At 39.8% G+C, this 14,729-nt stretch overlaps 1 protein-coding gene across 1 annotated transcript in view; it reads right to left on the bottom strand.

Moving 5' to 3' along the window:
- Nucleotides 1-14,729, bottom strand: part of LOC127557611 (immunoglobulin superfamily member 1-like) — a 91,595-nt gene that overhangs the window by 60,268 nt on the left and 16,598 nt on the right. The window contains exon 9 of the mRNA XM_051990920.1: nt 9,478-9,554. Within this exon, the coding sequence (XP_051846880.1) occupies nt 9,478-9,554 (77 nt within the window). The remainder of the gene's footprint in view (nt 1-9,477; nt 9,555-14,729) is intronic.

The raw sequence follows: 14,729 nt of genomic DNA, 5'->3' as shown, positions 1-14,729 counted from the left end.
ATATAGCCTCTCCCTGAAATTACCAAGATTGGGCACAAAGTCTTAACACCACAGCCCCAGAACCTGACCTCAGACCCTTGACTCAGATGGAGGATGAGCACATGTCCCATGCATGGTATGACTTCTGTCTCAGTGTCATTTCCTGCTGTCTTGGTGTGAACATCATTATCCACATCACAAACACAACAACAAAACAATAACGGTGGATATCATTTCTATAGTTCTTTCATCTTGGCAGATATTTTTCACCTATGTTCTCATCTGATCTTCACAACAGCCTGGAAAATAGACTCTCCATTGTCTTCATTTTACAGATGATAAAACTTAGGCAGAATTACGATTATGGCCTCAGCTCACACAGCTTGTGATCTAATTAAGTTTTGACCCCAGCCTTTCCTGATTTCCAGTCAGTTAAAATCATGAATCAGTCAAGTAATGGAGGAATCTGTTGCCCTTTATCTCCAGGTATATAAATGGCTCATCTCCTATAGGATGCCACAGTGGGCACACTTCTCAGCCAAGGCTTGGCCAGCCTTGGTATTGGATGCTCTGATTCCTCTATGGTCAGCCATTGTACCTACCCTGACAATAGAGCCTTGACCAGGACATCTCAGGAGTCAGTCAGGACACCACTGACTCTTCTGGCCTGAGTAGCACATCATCATTCAATGCCTAGAATCAGAGTTCTAGGAGACAGGCAGCATCCCACCTGGACAAGCCCAGCTCAGACCTAATGACCAGTTATCAGTCTCTGCTTTGTGACCTGCCCTTTGCTACTTGCTGGGAATGCACAGAGAAAAAAGAGGGCATTCCTTATGGAGCTTATACTTTAATGGTGAGGACAAAAATACATTTCAGAACAAGCATTTCTGCAAAACCCCCCCCCCACCACAGAATCATCTTCTGTTCTCTTGGGGTGAATATCGTAAACAACAACAATAGCAGTGACAACAACACTGGCTATCATTTCTTTATCACTTTCCATTTTGTATAGATTGTACAAACATTTTTCTCATTTAATCCTCACCATATGAAAAATGGTTTCTCTCTTATCCCCAGAGTTCATTTGTTGCTTGGATTCACAGAGCTAATAAATGTCCAAGAAAAAATTTGACTTGATATTCTGACTTCATGAAGTTATGAATCTGTCATCAAATACTGTTGTAGTTTGTTGTATCTCACTTCTATGTATTTAAGGGCCTTAGTTACAACCTCCCTTGCAACACCACAATGTAACAATGGCAGCAGCTTTTAGTCCTGGAATGGCCAGCCATAGTAAGCAGGAGTTGGCTGCTGTTTTGACATTTTCACCAGGCCTTGTACTTTCTGAAAGTTTTCTCTTGACAATGAGGCATTAAGAGTCCTTCAGAATAATATATGGTTGTTCTGGGCTTCCTTTACATCATGATTCAATACTTTTCTGCTTAGAAATAAGTACAAAAGTATATTGAAGTATACCAATCAGTACAAGATATCTATGCAAAATGATTTTAGGGTGGAAGGTAGAGTTGCCTTGAATGGAAGCTTGTTATAATAGAAGTGGGATTCCAGAGGGCAGAAAGGAAAATTGGGGAAAGTGAGTTGGTCACAGGAGGGACTAAATGTGAAACAGATGGAAATAATAGGAGACAGTCTGATTATTAGAAAGATAACTTTTTCCTGGATAACCTTATAAATGGAGGCCCTGAGTAGTAGCAAATTATTAGGCCTTAACTTTGGTACAAAGTAAGATTGATTTAAGGTTCATTTTTTTTTTAAAATTAAACCTTTTTATTTACAAAGCATATGCATGGGTAATTTTTCCAACATTGACCCTTGCAAAACCTTTTGTTTCAAATTTTCCCCTCCTTCCCCCCATTCCCTCCTATAGCTGGCAGGTAGTCCAATACATATTAAATACATTGAAATACATGTTAGATCCAACATATATATACATACAGTTTTCTTGTTGCACAAGAAAAATCAGATCAAGAAGGAAGAAAAAGAAAGTGAGAAAGAAAACAAAATACAAGTGAAAAACAACAGAGAGTGAGAATGCTGTTTTGTGTTCCACACTCTGTTCCCATGGTTCTCTCTCTGGGTGTAGATGGCTCGCTTCATCACTGCACAAGTGGAACTGTTTTGAATCATCTCACTGTTGAAGAAAGCCACGTCCATCAAAATTGATCATCATATAATCTTGTTATTGTTGTGTACAATCATCTCCTGGTTCTGCTCACTTCACTCAGCATCAGTTCATGTGAGCCTCTCTAGACCTCTCTGAAATCATCCTGGTGGTTGTTTCTTACAGAAAAATAATATTCTATAGCATTCATATACCATAATTTATTCAGCCACTCTCCAACTGATGGGCATCCATTCAGTTTCCAGTGCCTTGCCACTATGAAAAGGGGTGCCACAAATATTTTTGCACATTTGGGTCCCTTTCCCTCCTTTAAGATCTCTTTGGGATATAAGCCCAATAGTAACACTGTTGGGTCAAACGGTATGCACAGTTTGATAACTTTTGGGGTATCGTTCCAAAGTGCTCTCTAGAATGGTTGAATACATTCACAATTCCACCAACAATGTATTATTGTCCCAATTTTCCCACATCCCCTCCAAGATTTGTCATTATCTTTTTTAGAAAAAAAGACTTTTCAAGAGTTTCACTCTCCCAGGTTAGACACATGTAGATGGGATATGTTTATGCAGAATAAATACATGTGGGGTCAATATAAAGTAAATCTATATCTGTGGATAGATGTGAAATTTAAGAAATAAGTTACTAGTACATTCAGTATTGGGAAGGATTTTATCTTCATGATAGTATATAAGCAGATTCTTCAATGAATGGAAGATCCTTTTGAAGTAAAGTTTGGGAGAACGAGGGCATTACAGATATGACAGATGGCCCAAAGATATATATCCCTATATGGATACAGATCTATGTGCATGCATATACACATATCACAATACAGTGAAAATATCAGAGTCAATTTCTCATCTAACCCCCTGGTGGTTTTAGTGAATGGGAAGCTTGAGGCAAAAACAATGTGGTGAAACAATAGTACCAGACATTGCTGAGATTGTGACCTTCATTTGAAGAAGATGTGTTGCAGACTTAAGCTGTGATCATGCTGCTGTTTCTGTCTACATCAGGCCATATCCAAAGTATCTTGCTTGGTGGGGAGTGTGATCCTATAGGAAGAATGTGGAAAAATATGGGAAACTCTTGAACAGATTGATCTGTTTAGATCATTTGATCACTCAACAGAGATTTCCTGTCAAAAGGGAGCACACTAGAGATCTATTCCAATTTCCTCATGTTATAGATGAGGACAATCTTGTCCAGTAAATTTTAATGAAATGTTCACTATTAGAAAATGAAAGACCATTCCCTTTGAGGATGATAAAAGAAATGTGATTTATTTAGTCCTAGTCAACAAAATACTGGGAGAAATCACTGGGATCTTTATTTTTAAAATAGATTTTTATTAATCTTTTTGAAGTTTTGTATTCTCTTAATTTCTTCCAGTGTACCTGTAGTAGTTCTCCTTCAAAAAACATCTTCTATAAAGGCAATGATGCTTTAAAGGAAAAAAGCAAAAAATGAAGAGGAAGAGTATCAAACCCAGTCAATACTTTTAATAGAAGCTTTAAAATATATGCAATATATCAAACTCATGAAGTTCCCCTTTGCAGAGGAGTGGACTATGAGTACCTTCTCATTTTTTAATTTTATAATAACTTTTTATTGACAGAACCCATGCCAGGGTAATTTTTTTACATTATCCCTTGCACTCACTTCTGTTCCGATTTTTCCCCTCCCTCCTTCCACCCCCTCCCCTAGATGGCAAGCAGTCCTCTTCTCATTTTTTACCTTAACATTTTTTTTTTGATTGGAATAATTGAGAAATGGAAGAAGGCAGTCAGGATTAAACTTATTGAGGAAGGTTAACATTTTGCTAATTAGTAAAGAAGGATAACCAGTTTTGCTTGAGAAATTACTTGGATATTATGAATCTCAGAGGAGGAGATGTTTTTAAAAGTGAAAAATCATAGAAAGGATCATTTGAAATCTGTAAATATGACCAGAGAATTTGGGGCACATAATTAATGCAGTGTAACTTGGAGAAAAATGATTCTACTACCACTATTCATGAGTCCTCATCAGTATGTCTCCATACTATCAGTTGATATCAAGCAATCTGGTAAAGGTAAATTAACTTTGTGAAAAATGTATTTGTTCAAGTGAAAGAATATTAATATTTGGTATAAAATATCACCACACCCCATGTATCTTTGGAAAACCCTTTCATATGTATATACAGGTTTCAATGTAAAATAGGTTTAAGATTGGAGAACACATATCCATGCCAGTTACCAGACAGAGATATGTGTGTATGTGTGTGTGTGTGTGTACGTATACATATATATATATACACACACACACACATATATTCCCATTTGAGAGATTCTTATATAGTTCCCTTTATGTATTCTAGAATTTTTACTTCCTGGATCCTTGAAGAGAACTGATGCTCCCCTTCCTCAATGCATGTTGAGAGTCATGGGTAGTAATGATCAAATTGACCTATCATCATGATCACACTAATTCCAGAACACTGGTAGAAAGTGAATAAAAATGTCCAAATCTGGTATTATGGAGTCCTATGCCCAAGAGTAAGAGACAGAAATATTATTATACTTTCTGTATTTATTTATCTAATATTTCTCCAATTATGTTCAAAAGACAATGTTTTTAAAATTTGTTTTACAATTATTTTTGAGTTCTAGGTTCTCTCCCTTATCCCCACCTACAATTAAGAAACCACATGTGAAGTTATGCAAAACATTTCTATAAAAATCAAATTTTGGGAGAAAACATAAATCTACCACCCTAGTCAAAATAAAAAGGCTCTAAAACATTAAATTTTTTAAAGAGAGGGAGATAGTGAGAGAAAGAGAGGTGCTTCAATCTGTATTCAGACATCATCAGTTCCTTCTCTGCATATGGATAGGATTATTCATAAGTTCTTCTGAGCAATCATGAATGATTGTACTGCTATGAATAGCAATAGAAAAATATGAAAATGTGAGTCATGGTGAGTGTTTCCAAGCATATTACTTATGGCCACTAAGTGGGGTAGATGAAGTAGAATTGTAATCAGGAAGACCTCTTTGTATCTCACCTCTGACATTTACTTATGTGACATGGACAAGCCATGCAATCATTCTATGCCTCAGTTTTCTCTTCTGCAAAACAGATCCTAACACACATTGTACAAATTTGCTGTGATACTTTAATTACATAGCATTTTATAAACTCTTAAAATTCACATAAAAAGTTATTATTTCAAGCTCTAGAAGTATATGAATCCGCAAGGATCAAAGAGGTGGTTTTCCCAGAACATTGTCAGAAATATTATTAATGATAAAGAAGATGAGAAAAGTTTGTCATATTTTAGAAAGATGTCCAAAAAATAAGATTTGATGTAATGAAGAAAAAAAGAAGTTGTAAGCTAGCAAAAGAATGGATCACACTCTAATTACTTGTCATAGAGAAAAATAGGGGGGGGGGAATTAATAATTAGATAAAAGTAAGGAAGAAGAAAAGTAAAAAGTAAAACTCTAAAATCAGGACAAGATATAACCATCTGTTCATTGTACTGGGAGAGATGTGGAAGATAAAGCAAAGGGAACTAGTAAAAAATGGAATGCATTAAAAAAAATTAAGGTAATGAAATGGAAGTTTCATAATTTTGTATTTACTTTTCAAAAGGTTAAAATTTCATTTGGGGAAAAAGAATGAGAGTGTGGATAAGTAAATCAGTCACCCACATATAATTTATTTCTTAGAAGAAGAACATTTAAAAAACACGAATGTTTTAGTGAATTTAAAAAAAAATTAGGAGCTCCAGTCTTGCCATAAGAAATATCCATAAGAAATGTCTGTAACAAAAATTATTAAATAATCTACATTAAACTGAAAGAAGTTCATAGGCAACAAATCCATATCAATATTAATATATTATCCTAAATGTCTTAGATCCGAAATTCCTAAATCTATCAATCTAATGATAAGAATCACTCATCAGTAACAAAGTAACGTCAGGCAATTTCATTGTCTCTTGCTCTGTCTGTTTTGGATACATGGAAACAAAAATGAAACAAAAGAGAAAATATAGACCCAAAGACATTGCTGGAGAAGCTACAGCTAAAATACTTATGGTGACTTCAAAAGGAAATTTCAAATGTATGTGCACATCATGCAAAAATTACTTTGTATAAATCCCTACACATATGGAAAATTCTTGCAAAAATTCAGGAGCAGTAAAATGTATTCTTTATAGACCATAACAGTAAAAATAATAAATTGGTTCAGGGTGAGAAAAAGACCCAGATTGACATAATGCCTTAATAATGAAATCCTGAATATGAGGATTCAAGGAACAAATCAGAGAAGTAATAATTTTATAAAAGAGGATGATGAGAAGCCCTACCAAAATGTACTGAGATACAGCTAAAGCAGTCTGCATGAGAAAAGGCATGTGTCTTTAAAGTTACCTTAACAGAACAGGAAAGAAAAGGATTAATTAAATGAATATTCATTAAAGATTAAAAATATAAAATCAACATATATTAAAAGCCATAAAAGAAAAGACATAAAAGACAGAAGTGGAACACATAAAGTGGAAACAAAAACAATCCCTAGAAATGATTAATGAAATTTAAAGCTCATTCTTTTAAGGGACAAAATAGGATGAATATTTTTTCTCCATTTCTCTTATATTGTATTTTATTTCCTCACAGTTACACACAGAAACATTTTAAACACTGTTTTAAAACATTGTATTACAAATTGTTTCCTTTCCTTTGACCACAACTCCCCTCACACTGAAAAGCCAAGCAATTCAGTATAATACACATGCAAATCATTTCCATAATACTCATGTTCTAAAAGAAAACAGACCAAAAATGTCCCACAGAAAATAAAGTAAGAAAAAAAAATCTTTATTTTCTATTCCAAGAGCACATCTTTTCTGCGGATGGATAGCAAGTTTTTTTTTTTAAAATAAATCCTTCAGAATTGTCTTGTATCACTCTATTGTTGAGAATAGTTGTCCTTCACTTTTGTTCATCTTATTGCTGTTACTTTGTACACAGTACATTTCATGTTGCATCAGTTCATAGAAGTCTTTCCAGGTTTTTCTGGCAGCATCCTACTTATCATTTTCTAATAGTACAATAGTATTCCATCAAAATCATATACTTGAATTTATTCAGCCATTCCATAGTTAATGGCTATCCCCTCAATTTCTAGTTTTTTGCTCCCAGAAAAGATCTGATATAAAAAGTTCTTTTGTTTTTGTTTTTGTTTTCTCTTTTAGATACAGACCTGGAAGTGTAATTGCCAGCTCAAAGGGTATTCATGGTTTTGTAGCCCTTTGGAAGAAGTTCCAAATCACTCGATATAATGGTTGAATCAATTCACAGCTCTGCCAACAAGGCATCAATATCTCATTTTCCCCACATGCCCTCTACCACTTGTTTTTTTCCTTTTCTGTCCTATCAGTCAATATAATAGATAAGAGGAAGTTCCTCAGAATTGTTTTAATTTTCATTTCTCCATTCAATAGCCAGGTAGAACAATTTTTCATATGCTTAGGTAGCTTTGATGATGTCATTTTATCTATTCATATTTTTGATTAGTTAGCAATTGAGGAATTGCTCTTATTTTTATAAATTTGATGCAGTTCTCTATATGTTTGAGTTATGAAACCTTTATCAGAGAAAATTGCTTTGAAAATTTTTTACAATTATATTTGCAAACAGTATTTTTCTCTAATCTATATCTCCTGTTTATTCCATTCTTTCTCTCCTTTTCCCCTATGCCTCCATAAAATTGTTTTCTATCTGACTGACTCTTTCCCAGTCTGCCTTCCTTTCCATCACTTCCCTTTCTTCTCTTATTCCCTTCTCCCATTTCCTGTGGATATAGTGGATTTCCATATCCAATTGAATGTGTATGTTATTCCCTCTATGAATCAGTTCTACTGAGAATAAAGTTCAGTCACTCCTTCTTACTTTCCCACTTTTCTCCTCCACAATAAAAACTTTTTCTTGTCACTTTTACTTAAGATAATTTCCTTCATTCTACTGTTTTTCTTTCTCTAGCATATTCCTTGCTCAGCCCTTAATTTTGTTTTCTTTAATATCATCTTTTCACATTCAACTAATACTTTCAGTATATATATATGCAAAACTGCCCAAATTTGTGAAAGTTCTTATGAGTTATAAGTATCATCTTCCCATATAGGAACATAAACAGTTTAACCTTGCGAAGTCCCTCTTGATTTGTTTTTCCTGGTGACTTTTTTTTACATTTCTTATAATGTATCTGAAAGCCAAACTTTCTAATCAGCTCTTTTCTTTTTCTCAAGAATATTTGGAAATCCTCTATTTCACAGAATATTCATGCACCACTCAGGGATTATAATCAGTTTTGTGGGTTTGGTGATCCTTGGTTTTAATCCAATCTCCATTGCTTTTCAAAATGTTTTATTCCTGGGCAGCAAGATGGCACAGTGGATAGAGCACCAGATCGGAAGTCAGGAGTACCTGAGTTCAAATTTGACCTCAGACACTTAACACCTCCTAGCTGTGTGACCCTGGGCAACTCACTTAACTCCAATTACCCCAGGAAAAACAAAACAAACAGCCAAACAAAATAACTTAATCTAAGTCCTACAATCACTTAATGTAGAAACAGCTGTATGTGCTTTGATTTTTGTCATCATGATTCTTGAATTGTTCATTTCTGGGAAAGATGCATTAAGGAACAGATAAAAGAAGGGTGAGGGAGAGGAGAACAAATAGAAGAGAAGAAGGGAGAGAATTCCTTCTTGAAAAGTGCTTAAACCTTCAGTTTATTTTGGAATAGATTGTGGCTTCTGTTGGTGTCTTCTTAGGTTCAGTTTTCCTCTTATTCAATGCTCTTATGTTCAGCTGAGTATACGTCACTCCCTGTGGATCGTCGGCCACGGGAACCTGAAGGAGAAATAGAAGAGGGAGAGAACAGTGATGAATTAGGAGCAGATATTCTTAATCTATTTCTGTGTCATGAAATCTTTGAAGACTCATCTGCTGAAAGCAATAGACGCCTTCTCATTCTCATATTTTTAGATACATGAAATATACCTCATAGAATTATGAAGGAAATAAAGGGCATTGAAATACTGTCATTGAAATGTTATAGAAATATTTACAATAATTTAAGATATCCTCATTTTAGAGTCATTGAATGGCATTCCTGGGAGTAGAAGACAGAATGGAGTTAACTCACCAATGGTCCCCTTGTTTCGCTGGTCTCTTCTTCATCTGAAGTGAAGAATAGATTCCATCATTCCTGAGCTCCCAGGACCAGGATTCCCTTCTATTATTCCTCTCCCCCCCGGGCCAGGATTCTGTCATCTCCCTGAACAGATAACTTACATGGCCTTTCCTCTCTGGGTGCCTCAGCATGATGGGTCTTGCAGGTATTCCAAGGAAGACAAGAGCAACAAAAACAGCTACAGTAGGAAGGAAGGGAGGATATGGGATAAAAGGCTAGAGCTTGCTCTCGGATTTTCTGCTAGCATTTTTCCCTCACCAGAATCTCTGTCTGCTTCAGAGAGTCTGAGTTACATGGGAAAAGGAAAAAGGGCACAATGGGAGGAGGAACTGATTTTCCTTACCTTCTAGAAATGGATTCCTGCAAAGATCCTGGTGAGATACATATGGGAAGGAAAGAAAAGCAAAGTCAGGGAAGACTTTGGAGGAAAAAGTTTTAGTTCTTACCCATCTCCATTTCATCCTCTTTTCTCCAAACTTACCCAGAGGAATGGACCCATGGTAGTGGAGCGCAAGCAAGAGAAGGCAGAGGAGGAACAGAAAGAAAACACAGCTGAAGATGATGATGAGGTTGTTACTTGGCTCTGAACATAGGTGAGGAGAGAGAGAAGAGTCATCATGAATAACTGTGCTAAGCAATGCCCACATTTCCTCAATAATTGCCACTACATTTTCTTCTCTTACTCCCTTCTACAGCTTCCCATCATCAGAACCATCAAACAGTTGGGTACAAATCAGGCTGAGGGAGGGTTTATCTCTTGGAATAAGAATGAGATAGACAGAAACCCAAATAAAGATGTATTTGTCAAATATGACATAAGGAGGAATGCTTCATGTCCCAGCTCACACATTGGGTCCCCGTTAGCCAGGAAGTGAGGACTGGGTGAAAGTCGCTATAGTCTTACATTATGTTTCCGACCAGAAGTAAGGCCATGCTTTCAGTTCCTTGTAGGGGGCGAGGAATGGGGCAGTTACCAGTACCTTCCTGTTTAGTTCTTCTCACCTCTTACTAGAAGCTCCAGGGCATCACTAGACTGCTTCCAGAGACTTTCATTGGTGCCCAGCTGATAGCTGCAGCTGTAATTGCCAGAGTCCTTGGGGGTCACATGAGTCAAGAAGAACCTGCCCCAGTCTTCATGGGCTTCCACGCTGTGCAGGATTCCTTCAACTCCCTCCTTGTACAGAGCAAATCTAGGTATCCATGAGGATCCCCAGCAAAGGAGGATCACATTGCTCCCCGAGGCTACCTCTAGAACAGTCCAGGCTGAGAGGGAAGGCTTGGGGAGTGCATCTGGAAACACAAACAAAGACCCGAGATGCTCAAGATCCCATCCATAGTTGTGCTGAGGGTGGGTATAAGGCGGACAAGATCATAGAAGTTTCTGAAGAATTCCTGGACCAACCATTCCATTGATTCTGCCCATTCATTGCCCTTAGTCTGTTTCCCTTAACAGGGGTAGATACTAAACTTCAGAGGGTCTTTGGTGCTGTCCAGGAAAAGGAAAGTTGTTTCTCCTTCTATTTTTGTCCCTTGAGCTTGGTGCATTTCCTGAGCTGATCCATCCTTCCAACTATGTTTTCCTCTTCCTAAAGGATAACCAATCTTTATCCCTACCTCTTCTTTATGCTGTTAAAAGGAGCCCACATTTTCTGTGCTACCTTTCAATCTTAACTTCCATACCTCTACTTTTTTATACTGAGAACTTCAAGCCATTTTTACCTGTCACCCAGATCTCTAGGGCATCACTGGGCTCTGACACCCGGTAAGGAGCCATTCTTTCAGAGTAGACACAGGTGTAGTTGCCAGAATCCTTGGCCCTCAAAGAGAAGAGGGGGAAGTAAGCAGAGCTGCCAGATGTGCTCTGGTTCTGTAGGAGCTGAGGCCTGCCCACCTTCATCAGAGTGAATGTTGCTCTCCAGAGTGCTGACTGAGGGGGCTTCCTGCACTGAAGAGTCACATGCTTTCCAGGCTCCACCACCAGGCCTGGCAGGGCTGAGAGAGAAGGCTTGGGAAGAGATCCTGAGAGGAGAAGAATTGGGGGGGAGGTGTCAGGACGCTTGGGTCAAGTCCCTGTTCTGCCTCTCAGTTCCTGTGTGCCCATGGCTCATTCATCAGGTCCATCTGAGACTCAATTATCTCCTTTGTAAAGGGGCAGGTATGAATAAAAGATGTCTGCTATCATTCTATTCACAGCCAGCTAGCAATCTAAGCAACTGTCACACTGCAGGGACCTCACCTAGTCTCTGATCTCATGCCTGTGATGACTGACAGGCAGGGAGAGCATGGTCTCCTCCTTCTCATTGGGGCCATCACAGATGGGCTAAGAGCTGAGCCTAAATTCAGAACTCAGATCAGGGACCAGGAACGAGAAGGCTTATCTCTGGGCTCTGTCCCATACTTTTAATTGACCCTGGACAAGTCCTTTCCCCTGTCAGGGGCTCATGTGATCATTGGTAATGGGAGGGTTTGGCCCCTTTCAGCTCTGGGTCTTTGTACCTCTTCTACCTCCTACCTCAGAGCTCACCATCAATTTTTCCTAAGATTCCAGATCAACACAGAAATATCTCATTTCTTACAAGATCCCTGACTCAGGACTGGCCTCAGAACAGATCAGGCTGTGTAGACCACCTGCCTTTGGCTCTGTGAGACCCCTGTCTTGGCAGAGGGCAGAGGGGTCACACTCAGAATTATTCTGGGGTCCCCACACCCCTCACCTGTCACCACCAGCTCCAGAGTCTCACTGAACTCTGATTGTGCACCCGACGCTGTCCTGTCCTTGTAAGTACATCTGTAGCTCCCAGCATCCTCAGGTCTGACAGAAGGGAGGGAGAAATCAGTCCAGAGATCTGCTGAATTCTGGTTCTGTAAGGGCTGCTGAGTTCCAATCTTCCACAGAGTGAAAGTCACCTCTTTAGGAGAAGCCATCCTGGGCCTTGAGCACCAGAGAGTGATGTCTGTCCCTGGGGCCATCACAAAGCTTGGCTCGGCCCATAGGGTGGGTCTGGGTAGTTGTCCTGAGAAGAAAGGAGTACCTGAAGTCAATGTCAGATGTCATTTCTAAACCCCTCTGCTAACCCCCTGAGAGGGCCAGCAGAAATCTTGTTTCTGGTCTCACTCCCTTAGGTTCTGTCTGAGTGGAGAACAGCCCCATTATCCTGGGGCCTAAGCTGAAATGGCCCAGAGGTTCCTTCCAGCCCCATTCCAACCATCCCTTCAGAATTCCCTGGATCTTATGCTGTCCCCCTAACTTTGTGGGCCTCTATGTGGGGACATGGAATGGGTACTTAGGGATTCCCATGAGTAGTCACCAAGCACAGTCAGCTCCACCACTGGGCTAAGATGGGATGCTCTGTGTGGTGATGTCTTCTTGTAGTAAATACACCTGTAGCTCCCAGTGTCCTCGGTCCCCACAGATGGAAGTGAAAATTCAATCCTGGGCCCTGCAGGGATCTGTAGCAGTAAGGGCTCCAGGCTCTTTGCAGCCAGCAGGGCAAAAGTGTAGTTCTGAGTGGGGAGCTGTGCAAACATTTGGCACCAAATGGTCACTGTTTCCCCTGGAGATATCAAGGGTCCAGGTGAGGCTCCAATGTTGGGTTTGGGGAAGACTCCTGGTAAAGGAGGAAGGAAGAAAGTTAATGGTCTGATTTCCCCAATCCCATCTAATCATTCCATGAAAAGAGCCAAACAGTGAAAGCATGGGGCAAGGGTGCTTCATCAGACCCATTTATACAGTCCTGTAGGCCTGGGATATTCGGTACATGGGCTCCTTGGAACCCTGAGAAAGCTGTTCTGGGCCTTAGAAGGCTGTGAATGTACAGAGCAATGGGGGAGAAGGAACAAGGGTGGGGAGCAGGTCACCATTTCACACCTGCTCCTCTTCTTATTCCCTTCAAGGGGCCCAACTTTGGCCCTACAGCCAGGCCAGCAGGACCAAGAAAAGACTCTCATACAACATCACGGACAAATTCAGACTTTTCTCTTAGGTTTTAAGACTTGAAAATCTCATTCTTCTCTTCCCAATAACTCCATAACTGTGGAATAGAGAGAATTTCTAGATTCCCAGGCCTCAATTTCCCCACACTGTGGGAGGTCCTTGTCCTATCACCCACTGTTCATACTGGAGTGAAAGCAGAGCCAGGAGCTGCTAGAGGAGAATGGGGGCTCCCTCTGAGCTCTGCTTTTCCTGCCCTCATTCATCATCTATCAGTCATTTCCTTCTTGGTGAAGGGGGAGCCCCAAAGATTTAGGGAAGGGGTCACACTTGCTACCTGAAGAGACTTACAAGAATCACAGAGTTTTTAGCTCAAAAACCCCATTAGACCATTCAGCCCATTAGAATATGAGCTTCATGTCATGAAGGGGGAAACTGAGTTCCAGAAGGCCAGGATTTTCCCATAATGACCCCACCAGCATCTAGAGGAACAAGTGTATGAATGTTATTTCACAGCCACCAAATTTGAGGCTCCTTCTCCCTTCATCAGGCTATCTTCTGTCACAGGCAGATGATAGAAGCTTGTGGTGGTGAGAAGGCCCCTGTACTACAGTGAACCCATGAGAGCGGTAAAGATGGCATGCTGGGAAAGGCCAGGACTTTGCCACTTGATGCCAGCTGGGACAGCATCCTGGGGTAGCCAGGGTTTGAGCTGGGCTTTAAGCATGTATGGGAAAGTGATGGGTGAAGGTAAGAAGGGCATTACAGGCAGGGAAAACAGGGTGAGCAAAGGCAGAGAGGTGGGACATGATGGGAATCTGTCCGGGCTAATGGGAATGTCAGGAGGCCAGAAGAGAACACTGGAAGAAACCTGAGCAGGTGAGATATTGGCAGTATGAGCATAAAGAAGAAAGGAAAAGTTAATCTAGGTAAAATTTCCTCAGTAAAAGCTGGGTGCCCCAGCTCCCAAAGGCGGCTGTGTACGTCTGAGAGAGGAATAGCCTGGCTTATGTGGCTGAGTCACCAAGGGACCATGAGCAGATGAGGGGAGATCCTTGGGTTTGCAGCCAAGGGAAATGGGTCTTAGTCCTGTCCCTGACACTTAAGATCCTGATGATCTGCTCGAGACCCCTTACCTCCTCTCCAAGCCTCAGTTTCTCCATCTCTAAAAGAAAAATCATCACATGTGAGCTCTCCTCCCAGCAGAATAATTGAGGGGAAATATTTCTAAACTTTATAATCTTAAATTCTGAGTGGGGGAGGATGGTCTCAGAGCCTATGGAGGTCGTTGGTGAGCCGAGACAGTTAATAAAGACCGACATTTTTTCCTTTTACTCATCAACTCTCTAGAGATGGATCTGAGGCTCCTCTCCAGGACTGGCCTTTTCCCAAAGGATGGTTTGATACCTGCACCCCTCACCT

This window comes from Antechinus flavipes, chromosome 3 (genome assembly GCF_016432865.1).
Source record: "Antechinus flavipes isolate AdamAnt ecotype Samford, QLD, Australia chromosome 3, AdamAnt_v2, whole genome shotgun sequence".
In the NCBI taxonomy this organism is placed as follows: Eukaryota; Metazoa; Chordata; class Mammalia; order Dasyuromorphia; family Dasyuridae; genus Antechinus; species Antechinus flavipes.
The sequence above is the reverse complement of the archived record's forward strand: the minus strand, read 5'-3'. Positions and strand labels throughout refer to the sequence as shown.